Source organism: Rhinopithecus bieti, unplaced genomic scaffold, assembly GCF_001698545.2.
Source record: "Rhinopithecus bieti isolate Rb0 unplaced genomic scaffold, ASM169854v2 scaffold_19969, whole genome shotgun sequence".
NCBI lineage: Eukaryota > Metazoa > Chordata > Mammalia > Primates > Cercopithecidae > Rhinopithecus > Rhinopithecus bieti.
In genome coordinates, this window is record NW_016810434.1 from 185,286 (window position 1) to 202,104 (window position 16,819).

The 16,819-nt window shown below is 51.8% G+C and overlaps 1 protein-coding gene across 1 annotated transcript; it reads right to left on the minus strand.

Moving 5' to 3' along the window:
• Nucleotides 1-10,565: 10,565 nt before the first annotated feature.
• C1QL2 (complement C1q like 2) lies at nt 10,566-13,420 on the minus strand. The gene is made up of 2 exons (XM_017891942.1): nt 11,901-13,420; nt 10,566-11,294 (listed from the first exon to the last, which is right to left on the minus strand). Exons 1-2 carry the CDS (start codon nt 12,582-12,584, stop codon nt 11,115-11,117), a joined length of 864 nt encoding a protein of 287 aa, XP_017747431.1. The 5' UTR covers nt 12,585-13,420; the 3' UTR covers nt 10,566-11,114.
• Between the last annotated feature and the right edge of the window lie 3,399 nt (nt 13,421-16,819).

Below are 16,819 nucleotides of genomic sequence, written 5' to 3' on the forward strand. Positions count from 1 at the left end.
ATGGATGGATGGATGGATAGATGGATGGATGGATGGATGGATAGGTAGATGGATGGATGGATGGATGGATGGATGGATGGATAGGTAGACAGATGGATGGATGGATGGATGGATGGATGGATGGATGGATGGATAGATGGATGGATAGGTAGATAGATGAATGGATGGATGGATGGATAGATGGATGGATGGATGAGTGGATGCTCTAGCTAATATATCTAGGATGCTATGGGAGAGCTGGGATACAACCCTCGAAAGTGATCCGCTCTAACTGCCTGACAGAGGGGTGGGAATCTATCTGCTTGCTCTGTTCCCCCATCATGTTTACCACATTCAGACCCCTCACTTTGAACTATCAGAAGCCCTGAAAAGCAGAGAAGACTGACTGGGAGGCTTTTCTCAGTAGAGTTGTTAACCAGCCACGAGACCCTGGACCAGTCACTTCATTTGTCTTAGCCTCAGTCTCCTCTACTGAGTGGAGATGGGGATGTTATAATTCTATGTCCAGCAACCACAGTCCTTGCAGAAATCCACTGTGAAGGAGCACAAGAGCTATCTGTAATTCCACATGCTGGTGTATGTGGGGGCTGGTGTGTCACTACAAATGAGGGAGAGAGTGGCTGCCGATGCCTTTTAGAAAGAATCGATTGTATCACAATGTTAAGTTGTTGCTGCTGCATGTGTAGGTATCTGCATCCGTGATTCTGGAATACTATTATTTGCGGTCTTTTAGGCAACTCAGGACACTCCTAACTTCCAGCCCCTGCCCTGAGATGTTTCTTCTCCCCAGTCTTTCCCTCCCTCATCATTCAGCCCTCAGCCCTGGACACCTCCCACCCCCATCTGACTCCACCCCAAATACAAACTCCAAATACACTTCAAAGAGAGTCAGCGATGAAGTTTCTTATGTGTGTTGGAGGCAGGGAGTCGGGAAAAGGGGAACCAATCAATGGTATAAAGCTCTTCTATCTTTCTAGTGAGAGGCAAGAAGGGCCCAAACACTCCTTAGAGTGTTCTGAGCCAGATATACAACCATTGCAATTGACACTGCTGTGTCCCCGGTACAGCATACCACACACACACACACACACACCATCCCACACGCAAACATCCCTCCCTCAATACATCCATCCTGTCACACACGTAAGTCACATCTCCCTCCATGTATGTGCATGCCATATGCACACCAATGCACACAGCCCAACACACGTGTAGAGAGAAAGGCTCCAGGAAACCCTTCCCCGAGGCAAGCTCACCTCCAGGCCTGTGGCTGTGTGGTTCCCTCCCTGTGAGACTGGCATCGAACCTCCTCCTGGTCCCCTCCAAAGAGCTGGAGCATCTGCACCGCTTCATTTCTCCTCTCCTGGCTTCACCCTGGGCTCAGTGGCTCTCTGGAGTGCTGTCTGCTCCTTGTTCTGGGTGGCATATCCCCTGCCCCGGGCCCTGGTCTGGCTCCTGTCCTTCACAGAGTTCATGTGGGACTGGGCCTCATCTCAGGATATTTTGTACCCCAGGGCCCGGCACAGCATTCAGTGTAGATGTAGGCACTCAACAATTGTTTGGAGAATGAATATGGAACCAAGGAATTTCCAAAATGTGTGAATCTTGTCTGCTCAGCCTCATTGCAAGCTCCCTAAGGAGCTTAATGACCATACTTACATGACAAACACCCCAACTGATGGGTCACCACCTCCCGGAAGCCCTCCTGACCACTCCAACCCTTCTCAGGACCTCTCATATTCACATAGAGGGTCCCTGTGCCCAGATCAGCCATCGGGTCAGCCCCTCCCCATGTATCCATAGAGTGGATCAAGACACACTACAGCACCTCTGTTGTGCAAAAAGTAAGGGCTTTGTGGCCACACAAACCTGGGCTGCAGCTCAGGCTCCACCAAGCCTTAGCTGTGGAGCTGAAGCACAAGTGAGTGAACTTCTCGAGTCTCGGTGCCCTGGGCTGTGAGATGGGAAGAATAACACCCATTTTGCAGGACTTCGGGGAGTTTTAAATGAGGGCATGCAAGTCACAGGCACCTCCCAGTGGATGCCTGACAAACAAGAGGGAGTACTATTGCTGTTATCATTGATAATTACTATTCTTGTTACCAACCAGACTACAAGAGAGTGACAACCATGCCTCCCACCACAATGCTGGGCACACAGTGGACACCCAGTAATCGGGTTTTAAGTGAAGCATGTGGCAAAGCTGGCTTTCACAATCTGCAGGCCACCAGATGGCTCCCACTGAATTCCATGCCCTTGAGCAGCATCTGGATTTCTCAGGTATGCATCATGGAGCTGGGAAAGAAAACAGAAACCAGCCTTCCAAAGGCTTGTAAGCTCCATATTGACCCCGTGGAGGCAGGGCAGGTCTTGAAAGAGGCCGCAGCCTGGACTGCATGCTCTCAATGTACCCTCCTGAATGGGCTCTGCTGAGCACACCCCCCTACCCAACCCTGACCTGAGAGCTTTAGCGGGATTAGCGGGCATTCTTGCTATGCATAGCAAGAGGCCCTGAACCACTGGGCTGTGTGTGCCAATTTGAAATCAGGCTGTGATGGAGCTGGGCCATCAATGGGAGTTTGCATATTCATGTGGCAGAGCCCTGAGACTTAAGTCACAGCTCCAGGTCCAATTACGCAGGGGCTTATTAGCCTGGGATTTAACAAGGGAGCCCCACCAGGATCTGCACAGTCATCAGTCTTAAGTTGCACATGCATTCCCAGCATGTATTGGGACCTGTGAGAGCCAGTGCTAAAGTAGGTGAGAGACCAAGGCACGAACAGTGGGAAGGGCACTGGGCTGAATTCTGGCTTTGACATATATAACCACCATTGAAAACGGCCTCTCACTTCCTCATCTGTGAAATGGGTACAATGATCACTTATCTTCACCTCACAGGGTTACTGAAAGGACTGTAGACACATTTGGAAAATGCTCTTGGTGTCTCCTAACACGCAGGCACGCTCATAAATGCCAGCTACTGACACTAAAATCCTGCCCTTTCTCATTCCAAGAAGTCTTGGTTTGATGATTTCTGAAATGTATCGACTCGGGAGAAAATGAAGAGATCCCTAATCATTATCTCATTATCACCACTACCTACTAACCCCAGGTCTCAAGCACTTACTCTGTATCTCATACTGTTATGACATCTCATTAATCCTCCCAATTACCCATGTGGTAGGAGGACTGGTCCCATTTTAGAGATGGGAAAAGAGGAGCTCAGCGAGTTAAATAGTCTGTTAAATGATTTGCAGAGCTAGTCCATGGTAAAGGTGGATTTGAACCCACCAAGTTCAAAGACCATAGTTGAGTTCCTCAGAACATCAGTAGCTTAGACAAGTAGCCAGGTGATATAGTTGGCAAAGTGACTCTTTCAAAATAAATGTTTAAATGCTGATGACAACTAACTTTTATGGAACACTTCCCAGTGACATCGCTGACATCCATTAACTCATTCACTCTTCACATTCGTCTTGTAGAATAGGTAGCATTTTACAGAAAAGGAAACCCTATACCAGGTGCAGTGGTTCGTGCCTGTAATCCCAACAACTTAGGAGACGAAGGTGGGAGGATTGCTTAAGGCCAGGAGTTCAAGGCCAGCTCAGACAACATAGCAAGAATTCACCTCTACAAAAAGAAGAAGAGGAAACCGTGGTTCAGAGAGGTTCTATGACAAGCCTCAGATAACCAGCAGGCTGTTAGGGAAGACAGAGAATTGGATTACTAAAAGCAGGACCTTTGACGTCAGACAGACCTGGGCTTCAATCTTCAGGTTCTCCTTTGCTGTGTGATCTTCAGCAAATCCACAGCCCTCCCTGTGCCTCAGTTTTGATCCTCTCACAGGGTGACTGAGAGAACTGTTGAGATATTTAACTTGCTGCCGTCTCACTTTTCTCCATTGTTGAGATTAAGCAAGATAACACAGACAAAGGACTCAGTTCAAAAATTTTTAAATGGTTAAAATTACTTTTTGTCTCCTCTCTTTACTCTGCATTGTGACCTGGTTGCTTTTAAAGGGCTGGGCTATTTTGGTGCACTCCGCTCCTGCCCACTGTTCAGTCTGGTTGCAGAGCACACATCAGATGACCAGTGTGGCCTGGCATCCTGGTGTCTGCGTCAGTCTCTTCAGCTGGCCTGGAGTTACCAGGCATCAGAGCAGAACATCCCGCCCTTCCCTGTCTCCTTCCCCCACTGTCAGGCACAGTGCAGCAGGGAAGAGGCATCAGAGCCCTTCCCCTGACACAGGAACTGGAGGTAAAGAGAGGAAAGAAGAGGGAAACAGAGTCATTCTGCAAAAGTCAGGCATGGGGACGTGGGGACACAGCTGAGGAGCCAAGTGGGAGCTGAGTTCCTGGGCAAGCAGATACACACCACCAAGAAGCACAGCTCTGCCAATCAGTCTCCCAAGAGCCAAATCAAGGGTGGCACTCTTCCTAGGAAATCCTGGGGACGGTCAGGGTGCCCGCCTCCAGCTGCCTCCACCCTCCCTCAGATATAATTGCATCTTTAACAAGGCTTCAGCATAGGCAGCAGCCAGGTGTGTGGTGTGGGGTAGGGGGTAGATACCTCATCCTCTAAGCATACTGGGCTCCTCCCTAACTGCAGCCACCCCACACACACCACACACATACAACCCCCAGGAGTGCCCTTCCTTCTCCCTGTGCCAACAGAGGCAACACTGGACTGGCTGGAGTCCATCTTTCTTTAATTCACTCCGTTCTAGAAGAGGGGCTACTGAGTGTAGGAAATACACATGGTAGAAATCAAGGGCAGAATCATCTGTACATTGGATAAAGACCTTGTTTATACTGATTTGGAAATAAAGTAGGACTTTCCCACATGAGGGCAGAATCCATAAGTGAAAGAGGAAGCTATCAGCAGAGACTCTTCTTCCCCTGGACCAGGGAATGCTGGAAGCAGCGTACAGGCCCAGTGGTGGAAGATTTGTTTCACCAATTAAAGGTCATCATCAACAGTACAACGAATGCACCTCGGTCAAAAGAAACAGGGGCTCTGCACACACCGCTGGGTTGTCCAAGAGTGAGCATGAAGGGGGAACCAGGTGTGGAGCAGTGTTTCGAGTTTTATACTCTGCGTGTTCAGAGCCACACACAGGGGCATTCTAAAAGTCTGAAAGAATACAAATCAAGCTGTTAACCAATTATCTCTGGGGAATGAGACTGCAGTAAGGGAGAGGGAATTTTTGCTTTCTGTTTTATATTTCTCTATGTTGTTTGCATTTTTTGCTAGTGCATACTATGTCAACAATTTTTCAAAAGACGTTTCTCATTTGAAGAAAATGAAAGAATCCTCACAGCAAAAGCACCAATCAAGGGACCCACTGGAAATGAGGCTACTGCCCAAGCAGCTCCAGAATACAGAGGGTCATCCCCAAGGCCCCAAGGAGGAGCCTAAAGCAGCCCAGAGGCTGCAGTATGGCAGTGGTCATAAGCTTGTGTCAATTAGGTTTTGGTAATTCCTAAAGGTGTAACCAGGGACCTAAAGGTTGTCATAAATGCACATTTGCATTTATCTGTCCCCTTTCACCCAAACCTTAAAAACTCGGGGTTGAGGGTGAGAGTGGGGAATAGATGGAGACTCACTGGTTAAAAAGCAGTGATTCGGCTTGCCAGGACAACCTCCTGTGATCCCATTGTGAAGTCAAAATATTTTCAAGATTTACCTTCTCAGGATCCCCCAGGATGCCTCCATCCCTCTATCTATCCATTCTGAAACTATTTATTGAGCACCTACTGTGTGCCAGGCACCATTCACAGTGCTGGGGGCAGAGAATATTCCCTGGTGGCCCACATGGACACCAGGTAGCGCCCTTGTGAAGCCTACAGTCCATGGGGAAGACAGACCACCTGACACAGGATTACAACAGTGTCATAAATGCCATGCAGAGAAGCTCTCAGCAGGGTTCTCTCGCCCCCAGGGTGGGCAGAAGAGAAGCCATGGAGCACCAGGGTTGTGGGGGAAATACTGGAAATCATGTGCCAGCTGAACCCTGAAGGAGTAAGAGCTAACCTGGAGAAGAGGGTTCCAAGTAGAAGAAAGAGCATGACTGGCACACGGACCAGTAAGAAATGGAGAGCAAGAAGCCAGGAACCAATGGATTGCAAAGTTAGGAAAGGGGGGCACTTCCTTTCAAGGCCTCCAGAAAAACCCTTGAGCACTGGCTTCACCCACAGAGTGCTTGATGGGGAATCTTCTTTCTAGAAATGCACCCTCATTGTGGTTTGTCTTTTTAAGGTCTCGCCTCCCTGCTCCACCCATATTCCCTAAAGGGCCTGGGCTCTGGGGTCACACAGACCTTGGCACCAGTCCTGGCCCTTACTTTGGAGTAGTCACTTCACCTCTCTGAGTCTCAGTTTCCTCATCTGTAAAATGGGGCTAATAGTCATACCTATTTCATAGGGTGCTGGGAGGACACAATGTGCCCTAGCACCAATTCCTAATGCATGGTGAGGTCTTTAGAAATCAAAACTCATCTTTTTATACTTTGCCAGTAGAGATAATTGTTGAGCAGATGACAGGCCCATGTGGCTCATCACACTATTCCATGTACTGGTGTGTGTTTTTGAAATGAGTATGATAAAATGCTTTAAACTACTTCTCATATTATGTGTTTCAATTGCTGCTATGATCCATGCTCCTTCATGGAGGGAATTAGAATATAGCAATAACAAAAGACCAAAACATTCACCCAAAATTCCTCTTTTCCATCTGCTGAGTTTGTCCTCCCTGATATTCAGAGGGGCCCCAGAGGGACCCTACCCTACTGGGCCCATCCTGATACTGAGTTGGCACCAACGCCAACGTCAGTCTCCAAAATCAGGTGTAAGAAGAAAACCTGGGAACTTTAGCTTTATTTATTTTCAGTCTAAAAAAGGCGAGAGGAATCATGCATTATAAATTCTTAAAACATAAGCTGAAACTGTGCACTCCAAGAATTAAAGTACTCAGGCTCACCTGTGACTCAGAAAAGAACATCTCTTCAGGCCTAAGATTCTGGGAAATGCCAAGCTGAAGGGAAACAGCCCTTGAATTAACCCTAGTCTCTTTTTGCTCCAATGGAAGGAAACTGGTTTCCAAACTTGGGTTAGCCAGTTGGAACATAGACACTGACTTGAATGTGCAGGTCCTTTGACGAACATAAATACAAAAAGATGGAAGAATTTAAAAGTATAGATTGACAATGGTATACATAAATTATTCATAAGTTAACTAAATATATTGGTTGTGAGAGCTCAAAAACTGTTTAACCAGTAGAACTGTATGATCAGAGAAGTCTGGAGCAATGAGTCTGTGGCAGTGGCCCCTCTGGTGGCATCATAGCCTGATGCAGGGGGGGACCTAGATGTTTTGTCTGGGATGCCCAAAAGAGCCATCTGCTCACACAGATAGGAGAGAAAGGTAGCAGAAGGAATAACTTCTATCAGGATTTCCGAGGCCAGGTGTGTATCTCATGCACTTAGGCAGTCCTGAAAATGATAGTAGCAGAGATGCTGGCTTTGGGAATGGGGAAGCGTTCTCCCACCAATCAGAGGTAGCCAATACTCACTTCACTAAACTACACCTGCGGGATGGCCCCTTCCCCAGTGCCACCCAGAGGGGACAAGGGAAAGTTGTTCTAGGAGAAAGTGGTCAGCAGACCCTGAGGAGAGGGACTGGAGAGGAGGAGAGCTGCTGGTCAAGACAGACAGGTCCGAATGTAGCATTTGGAGTTGGTGACCTAAGACTCCAATGGGCCATCAGCATTGGCCAGGCTTTTCAGACAAATTCCTCAGGAGAGGGAACCTCTGTGTGGGGTGCTCTCTCGGGGGGCGACCTGGGCCAAAGAAGAAGCTGGCTGCTCTCATCTGTCCCTCTGGAGGACACTGCCATGTCCTACATCAGAGGAAGGGGTGTGAAGTGTGCCCCACCTATGTGCTCTACTCTCAAAGGCCTGAGAACCCTGGGAGGTGGACCTGCCCCTTCTGTGCAGGCAAACAGGGGCATGCATAGTCTGTAGGTCTGAGTTCAAGTTGCAGCTCAGACTCTTATAAGCTTTGTGCACTTGGGCAAGTCATGGACCTCTCTAAGCCCCAATTTCTCTGCCCCTCAAATGGACAGAATAATATCTCTCCAACTTCCAGGGTGACACCAGTATGATAATCCCAACCCAAGAACATAATTAGAAAAGGAACTCAAAAGCAATTAGGAATAATATATTATGATTATAATTGATAGTAAGTCCCTACTCAACTGGAGACAAGGGTAAGTGTCTGGTGCAAAGGGTTTCTTGCATTCCACATGCACCCCAAGACTGACGGCACCATGACGGTGACAATGGTGGGAGGCCTGCCTCCCCACTCCACCCTGCCCCCTTCTGGTAGAGTCCTCTGGACAGATGATGGTGTCATGGACCTCAGTGGGTCATGAGGGGCCTGCCTGTGGCCTGGAAAGTGTGCCTATGCAGAGAGACTGTTCCTGAGCTTGCTAGCTCCTGCCATGCTGTACCTCCCATCCGACACCTTATCAATCCATCATCCTCTTAGCAACTGACACCTCTGGCAGCACCTCCGGCAGCCTGGGCATTAGAATTGCAAGAAGCCCGGGCTGCACCAGGGAATACAGATGGAGGAATCTCAGATTCAAATTTGTCTAAGTATTGTGAACAGTCAGACCCAGGCAAGGCATCTCCACTGCCCTTCCGCCAAAGGGGAGTGGTAGAGGTTTTGTTAGAAGTACAAATTGCTTCTTAATGCAGAGGATAAAGCTGGGTTCGGGCACCTCCTTAGAAATTCCTCCCACTCCCAGGAAAGCCACTACTGCATGTCAATTTTAATTTTTGAAATTTAAACCAAGGGCTTTGTGTCTAAGCTCCATCTCATCGGAGGAAGGGGAGGAATAAGTCAAAAAGGATTAGGTGCCTGCTGGGGATTGCAGATCCATAGCAATTAGACTTCATTTGGGTCTCAGACATTTGGTTTTAATCGCATTTCTGGATGATACAATCAACAAAGCATCAGAAATTGATACCTATGCAACTGTAGATGGGCCTGACTCTGCCCTCCCCAGTTCCTGGGCTCAGCTGGGTTAGGGATCCACAATCAGCAGGAGTGGGGTGGGGTGGGGAATTGGGGTTGGGATTACTAGGTCTGGAACTAGGGGAGGGGATGGCAGTAGGTATATGTATGTTTCCTCCCATTCTCTTTGAGTACTTTATCCCTGGACTCAAAGCAGACATAATCCTTGCTCATATTCAAAAGAATGACAATAAAACATTATTCAAGTAAGAGCAAAAAGGAATAGCGACAGCAACAGGACTCAAGGCAGGCGGTATAATTGTCTTTTAAATGGGAATCACAGCTTTCAGCATTCTCCAGGAACTAAAGTCGAGCACAAAGCAATTTGGGGCCAGAAATGCAGCATGAACATTGTCACACACCACACTGACATGGACGTATGAATACAAGTGTGTGTACATGTGTAATGTGGATTACGTGAGGACAATCACAACATTATATCCACATAAGAGATACACACACACATGCACACACACACACACACACACACATAACTCCAGCTTTACACAAATACACACACCCTGGGGTTGCCTTTTTGTGCATACTCACACATTTCTTTTCACACAACCTGTCAAAATGATCTCAGTAAGCACCAGCAGGTTACTGGTAGCTGACTGGTTATTTTGTACATAACTTTGTTGTAACTCGGTCATCTGACAACAAAAAAAAAGTAAAACGAAAAAAATCAAAACTATGCAGGGTGTTTTCCTAACTCGTGTGTGTGTAGAATGCTAATGGGACACTAAACACATACACTCAGGTTCAGAGCAGGCACCCCACATCGCATGCATAAGGGAAGGGAAGCCCGCAGGAAAGGGGAGTCCCTCCCCAAAGAATAGTGTCCACCTCACCACACAGCCCTGGGGAAGTTCAGGGAGTTGGATGATCTGTGGAATCGCCTCAGTTTACCAGCTCTCTGGAGAGCTGTGGCCCTGGCGCTGTGAGTAAATGGGCCTGTGCTTAGTGAACCATCTGCTCGAGTGGGTGTGTGTCTGCTAGGGACTTCTGCACTTCCTTTTAGGAGCCAAACATCCTACAGATCCCTCCCTGGCAAGTGTCACTCACGCCTCCCATTTCCCATAGATGCCTTCTCTTCCCCTTCCTTCCCCAGAAGCCCCTCCCCTCTGACTTCCTCCCACAACTCCGGGAGGACAAAGTTGCCCAGGTTGCCCAAGACTGGAGACCCAATCATTCCTCTCCTGCCTTCCTCTAACTCTCCCTGATGCCCTTTCCCGCCTCCTCCCCTCCTCCCAACCCCACCTCAGGCCTCTCCAGCTCAGGGCTGCAGCCTGGGGAGAGCTTCTAGGAAGGGTGGGATGCAGCTCCCGTTACCCCACGTCTTTTCGGCCACTCCTGGTGGCAGGGACATAAGAGTGGCTGGGGAGCAGGTCATAGATGGGCCTATCCTGGGCCCAGGTAAGGTCATTATGCCAAGGCGGACATCTGGAGCCCTGGCCCAGGATATGCCGACATAGAGACAACAGAACCCATAGTCTAAAAACATAATTTAATGCATCGCGGTGAGTCTGAGTCAGGAGGGAGTGCGGTGTGGAGAGGTGAATTTTCTGTTTGCTGGAATTCTGCTGTGGGTGGGGTTTTGGCTGACAGACAGGGAAATCTGCACAAGTATTTCGGGTCACAAAGAAGGACGCCCCAGGAAGCCCGCGCTCTCTCTGGCCTACCTCCCTGGCCAGGGCCCGCTTCTAGGCCCTGGGAGGAGGCGGTCTGAGGAGGGCAGGCTCCCGGCCCGGCCTGTCCAGTCTAATTAGGTTTGCAAAGTCTGTGCCGCCGCCTCAAGGACTCGGGCATCCCTTCCTCCCTCGCCGGGATAGGGATGGAGACCAGGAGCACAGCCCTGAGCGTGGTGGGTCGCAGACGCACTGAGGCCAGGAGCGGGGCAGGGAGGAGGCAAGGATGTGTCTTTTCCAAAGGAGATGCCAGGAAGTGTTATGAATCGAGAGTGGCCTTTGCCAAGCAGCCGTGCCCGGGCAGAGACCGGGCGGCCTGCAGCCACCCCACCTCGCACCTCCCGCGCCCCTAATCCGGGTACAGAAGAAAGCCCGAGAACGTGCTGTACTTGTTATTATTGCCTCCGTGAGCCTTCCCGCCATCCAGCTTCACATACACTTCGTCCCCTGAATCCAAGTGCAGCACCACGCTGTTACTGGCGTAGTCGTAGTTCTGGTCGGCGTCCTGTGCAATGGCGCTGGCCCGGACCTGGGAGCAAGCGGTGGGAGCGGGTGAGCCGGGGCACCTCTTCCCTCGCCCTTGCTCAGCCCACACCAGGCGCGCCGCGCACGGGCTTCCCGCCTGCTGCTTCAGGGTCCACACTCCCACCCCAGCTCCATGCTCTCTCTCCAACTTTGCCACCTCCTTCCCGGTCCCCCCTCCTCCTCGCGCCGACGAGTCTGGGAAAGAGGGAGAGGGGAAGCTTCACGAACAATGACCCAGAGTGGACGGGTGGGAGCCAGGGGCCAGGGCCAAGAGGCGAGGAGGCTGCAGAGCAAGGTGCGACCTGGAAGGAACTAAAGAACTGAGGTTTCCGAGAAGCCCACAGAGAGGCAGGCAGGGACGCAAGTGGCCAAGGAGTGCAGTTTAGGTATCGGGGTCTCTGGGCCCTCAAGGCCCAACATTTGGCTCTATGTCCTGGTGAGGGCGGCCTCGGTGCATTGGGAAGCGGAGATGCTGTGGCACCGAGGCGCGTTCCTTCCCGGGGCTCGCGCGCTCGGTAGCCCGCGGGTGGAGAGAAAGGAGGCTGGTTCCCTGGGAGGTTCAGGGCGCGGGCGAGGGTTTGCGGGGCCGGTGAGGGTAGGGGTCACTGACCTGCCCGTTCTTGCAGAGGTCGGCCCACATGCTGGTGCCGTCGCCGCCGCGCATGAGGATGTGGTAGGTGAAGAAGTAGATGCCGCGCACCTGGCAGCTGAACTTGCCTGTGGTGGGGTCATAGTGATTGCCGAGGTTGGTGACAATGTCGTCGAACTTCAGCACCTCATAGCCTTCGTGGGGGCTCTTGAGACCCACATAGAAGGCGATCTTGGGGCCGCTGAAGGTGGCGCTCAGCGCACTGGTCACTTCACCCTCGGAGTCGCCAGCTCCCCCAGCTCCGCCACCCACCACCCCGACGCCACCGGCCGTGCCCGCCGTCAGTTGCAGCCCTGGCAGCCCGGGCCGCCCGGAGTCGCCCTTCTCTCCCGGAGGGCCCCTGGGTCCAGGTGGGCCCGGCTCTCCAGGGGGCCCCCGCGGCCCTGGCTTGCCCGGTCGCCCCGGGTCGCCCTTGGGTCCCTGGATGAAGGGAGGCGGAGGGTTAGCACTGAGGTCCTGCATGACTTCCAGGGCGGCCGTGCTGGGTCCGGGAGGCTGCGCCTTTGCGCCCGCGGGCCCCCCGCCGGGTGCGGCAGTGTAAGGGTCGCAGATCATGCGGCAGGTGCCCATCATCTCGTAGTGCGCGGCGCCTGGGGGCGCCGCCTGCAGCAGCAGCGGCACGGCGATGAGCAGCCCGAGCGCCATGGCCAGGAGTACGCCGACGGCCGCCAGGCAGGCACGCCGCCGCCGCTGCCACAGCCGGGAGGCGACCGCCACCAGCTCCTCCTTGCCGCCCGGGGAGGTAATGGTGGGGCGGCGCGGGCGGCCCCGCTCCCCGTGCTCGGGGGCCGGCGCTTCGCGGATCCTCCCGCCCCGACGTCGACCCCCCGCCCCGGCCACTCAACTACTTGCAGCGAGAGGCGCCGAACCTCGGCGCGCTCGAGCCCTCGCGCGCTGGGGCTGCTCTGGGAGAGCCGCGGACCCCGGCGCGCATGGCGTGGGGCACACAAGACAAGCCCGGCGCCCCGCGGCTCCGGCGCCCGCCGAGAAATGCTTGCGCTGGTCGGGGAGTCTGCTTGCGGCGTCCGGCGCTGGCTTCGCGGCGCTGCCTCCTGCCCCGCTCGGCTCCGCGGGGTTCGGCCCGGCTCCTCGCGCAGTGAGGGCGCCCCAGCTCCGCGGCGCGCTCTGCTGTGCTCTCTAGCTGTTCGCTGTCTCCCGCGCGGAGGGGGGACCCAGCTACCCTGACGTAAGGAGTCCGGGGCTGAGCGGCGGAGGCGGCGAGGCAGCGCGCGCTGCCATCACTCGGGAGACGGCGCCCTCATGTCATCAGTCTCCTATCGGGCGGAGTCACAAGTGGGCGCAGCGGGCGCGGCCCCAAGCCGGGGCGCATCAGACACACCCACCCGCCGCCACACTCACTCGCCTCCCACCGACAACACACACAGACACCCACGCGCGCAGTGTCGGGGCGCACGTAGCCACCCCCACATGGCCACGAAAGCAACTGGAATCCAGGTGTCAACAGGGCTCCTCTAGGGTCACCTAATCCATCCCCCGGCCTGCAAAGAGGATCAAACTTCAACCCACCGAGTGCAGGAGAGTCCTGTGAGGCCCAGCGGGAAGGAGTTTCTGAAAGCCCTCCTTAGTTATTTCTTTAGAATTGAATACATCTCGCTTCTGGAAGATCTTTCACAAACCTAGACTAAGGACTCCAGACTCTTAAGCAGGCTCACGTAGAGCACCCCACCAACCTTTGGGGTCGCCTTTGGGCAACTTAGTCTCAGCTAAGTGTCACTCTAAAAGCCCAAGGCTCCCAATACAAGAATATTCGTGGCCGGGCGCGGTGGCTCACGCCTGTAATCTAAACACTTTGGGAGGCCGAGGCGGGCAGATCACCTGAGGTTGGAAGTTCGAGACCAGCCTGACCAACGTGATGAAACCCTATCTCTACTAAAAATACAAAATTAACTGAGCACGGTGGTGCATGCCTGTAATCCCAGCTACTCCGAAGACTGAGGCAGGAGAATCACTTGGACCAGAGAGGCAGAGGTTGCGGTGAGCCAAGATCGTGCCATTGCACTCCAGCCTGGACAACAAAAGCGAAACTCCATCTCAAAAAAAAAAAAATTTGCCTCGGACCTTTTCTTCCACCAGAAAATGGCTGGCCCTTGTCCTCTGTGTGAAGCTGATGTAGAAACCAAATGCCAGCACTTGGCAGTGATCATGGTGCACTCAGCTTCCACTCCAAGCCTGGCCACTGCCAGGCAAATGCATGGGCACATTCCCTTGGACATCCCCAGCTTCCTCCTCCTGAGGTGGGTTTAGTTATCTTAGAAAATAGTCCAAATAGTCCAAATAGTCCAAAGCCATTCTGAGCCAGTCTTGAATAAACCATGGCCTCAGGTGAGAGCAGAATAGTCTATCTCCAATGTATCATGTGAGGCTAAGGAAGGATGAGAGGCTCACCAGTTAGGAGAGACTTCCGAGGAGAAATCAAAGCTCCAGCTTCTGCTCTTGCCCTGAGTAGCTGTGTGACTTTGCCAGGTGGTTCCTGTCCCTGAGACTCAGTCTCCCTAAAAGGTCACCTCCTGCCCTAGCACCCCCAACATGGGAATCACACCAGGCCTGGCCTGGGGGGAGAATCCAAGGGCTGACATCAGTGTTTGGTGTAGCATCAGCATCTCTGGAACAACAGTGCACCCACCTAAGGTTATTGCTTTGAAGCTAACTCTCATTTATCCGGCACTGGGTTCTTAAGGGTTAGTTAAAATCTATTTTTATCCTCTGATCACCCTGGGTCATTTCCCCACTCCCAACCATGTTGCCCCAGCCTGTTCCCTCCACATATATTTGTGGAAAGGGTGACTGAGTCTAGCCTGAAGCCAACTTTACCAAGGAGAGAAGGAGTACATTTATTGGCACCTACTATGTATGCATCGGGCACTTCGCACATTCTCCTTCATTCATTCCTCATGTTACTGTAGATTAGTGATCATTTTCCCACCACACCAATGAGGAAAAAAAAGGTTTTGCAAGTGTATGATATTTACTGAGTGCATTTTACCCGCATGACACAGCCAGGATCCTCCTGGCACCCAGATCAGGAGCTCTCTGAATCTGTCAGTGAACACAGCTTCAACAGCTACTTCTTGGCCATAGTCTTCACTGGTTTCCTCAGACTTGGGAGTCTTCCTCCACTGTCTGCCTCAGAGTCACCCCAAGAGCTTGTGATTTCAGGAGCCACATGACCTGCTTCCAATCCTGGCTCTGAGACTTCCTGTCTGTGTGACCTTGAGCAAATCGCTTCACCTCTCTGAGCTCTGGTCTCCATGTGTAGAATGGGGATGAGAAAAGAACCTACCTCAGAGTTATTGAAAGGACTGAATGAGTCAATGTAAAGGCTTTAGAACAATAGCTAGCTCAGTAGAAGCTTAGCTATTTTTATTAACTATTGATGCTTTCAACCTCCCCTGCCATGGTTATGACCACTAGGATGAGACATGTGGGCAATATGCAGGGTGGCATGGTGAGGGTTAGGGTTTAAAAAAAAGAGAAACTCAAACATCACTCACATCCTTTGTCCTTCTCCAGAGCACAGAAGGAGGCTGTCCCATGCCTCCCACATTCCCCAAGACTGCCCCACTCTGTCTTTTTGTCTTTCAAAATTACCCAGAGTGTTTGCTCCCAGTCACCAGTTCCACCTGGACAAACATTTTCCAGGCAGACACTCACTCAGTTTGAATTCCCCAGCCTTGCAGACTGCTGGAGACTGCAAAGTCCTGGTGATTTTTGTCCTGGGACAAAGATGAAACAAGGAGCGTCAGATGTTTGAGACCCAAGCTTTCACCTTGGCAGACCACAAGCAAAGCTACCTTCCTTCGTGATCAACATTCCTGGGAGCACCTCCCAAGGCTAGCCCTCCACCAGGAGGCAGGGACAGCAGTTGCTAGGCAGGCAGAGCCCAGGCAGCCTCCACATAGCAGCCAAATAAGTCAAGAGGTGTCTTTCCCCTTCTCCTTCCTCCCACCCATCATGGCAGGGCCAGACAGCATGGCCTGCTGGAGTGTTGGACGTACCTCTTTTTTTTTTTTTTTTTGAAACGGAGTCTCACTCTGTCACCCAGGCTGCACTGCAATGGTGCAATCTTGGGTCACTGCAACCTCTGCCTCCCAGGTTCAAGCGATTCTCCTGCCTTAGCCTCCTAAGTAACTGGGATTACAGGCGCCCGCAAGCATGCCAGGCTAATTTTTGTATTTTTAGTAGAGATGGGGATTTGCCATGTTGGTCAGGCTGGTCTCAAACTCCTGGCCTCAAGCAATCCACCTGCCTCAGCCTCCCAAAGCGCTGGGATTACAGGCGTGAGCTATTGCACCCAGCTGACATACCTTTTTTTATCCACCTGGCTTCTGTTCTTCCTGAGTGATCCATATCATTGGTGACTATCTTCTCTTAAATATTGATTATGACCTATATTAACATATTGCCTTCCATTTAGACTGTTGTTTTTACATTTCAAGACCCACTCAAATCTCTTCTAAACCGCCTTTAGTAATCCAGCAGGCGTTCCTTCTACCAATGTCCACTGACAACCTACTATGTGCCAACCAGTGCTCTCTGTCTTATCCTTTCATAGAGCCCTGTGCTCTGTGACACAGCGTTTGATGCTTGGCTCCACACTGTCAGCTCTGGTTCTCTAGTGGCCCCACCAGCAGTGGGCCCCATGCTTCATCTACCTGCACCATGGCCTGACCCCTGCATCTCATCTGGATTCACCTCTAATTACCCTTTCAGTCTCAGCGAAGTGTCACTTCCCTGTCTGAAGTCTTCCCTCACCCTTCTCTAAGCTGAGCTAATAGTTCCTACCCATGTACCCTTTAGAGTATATTGAATGTACCCTGCCATCCTATGTCTTACCACCATGCATTTCTTTATTAGTTATC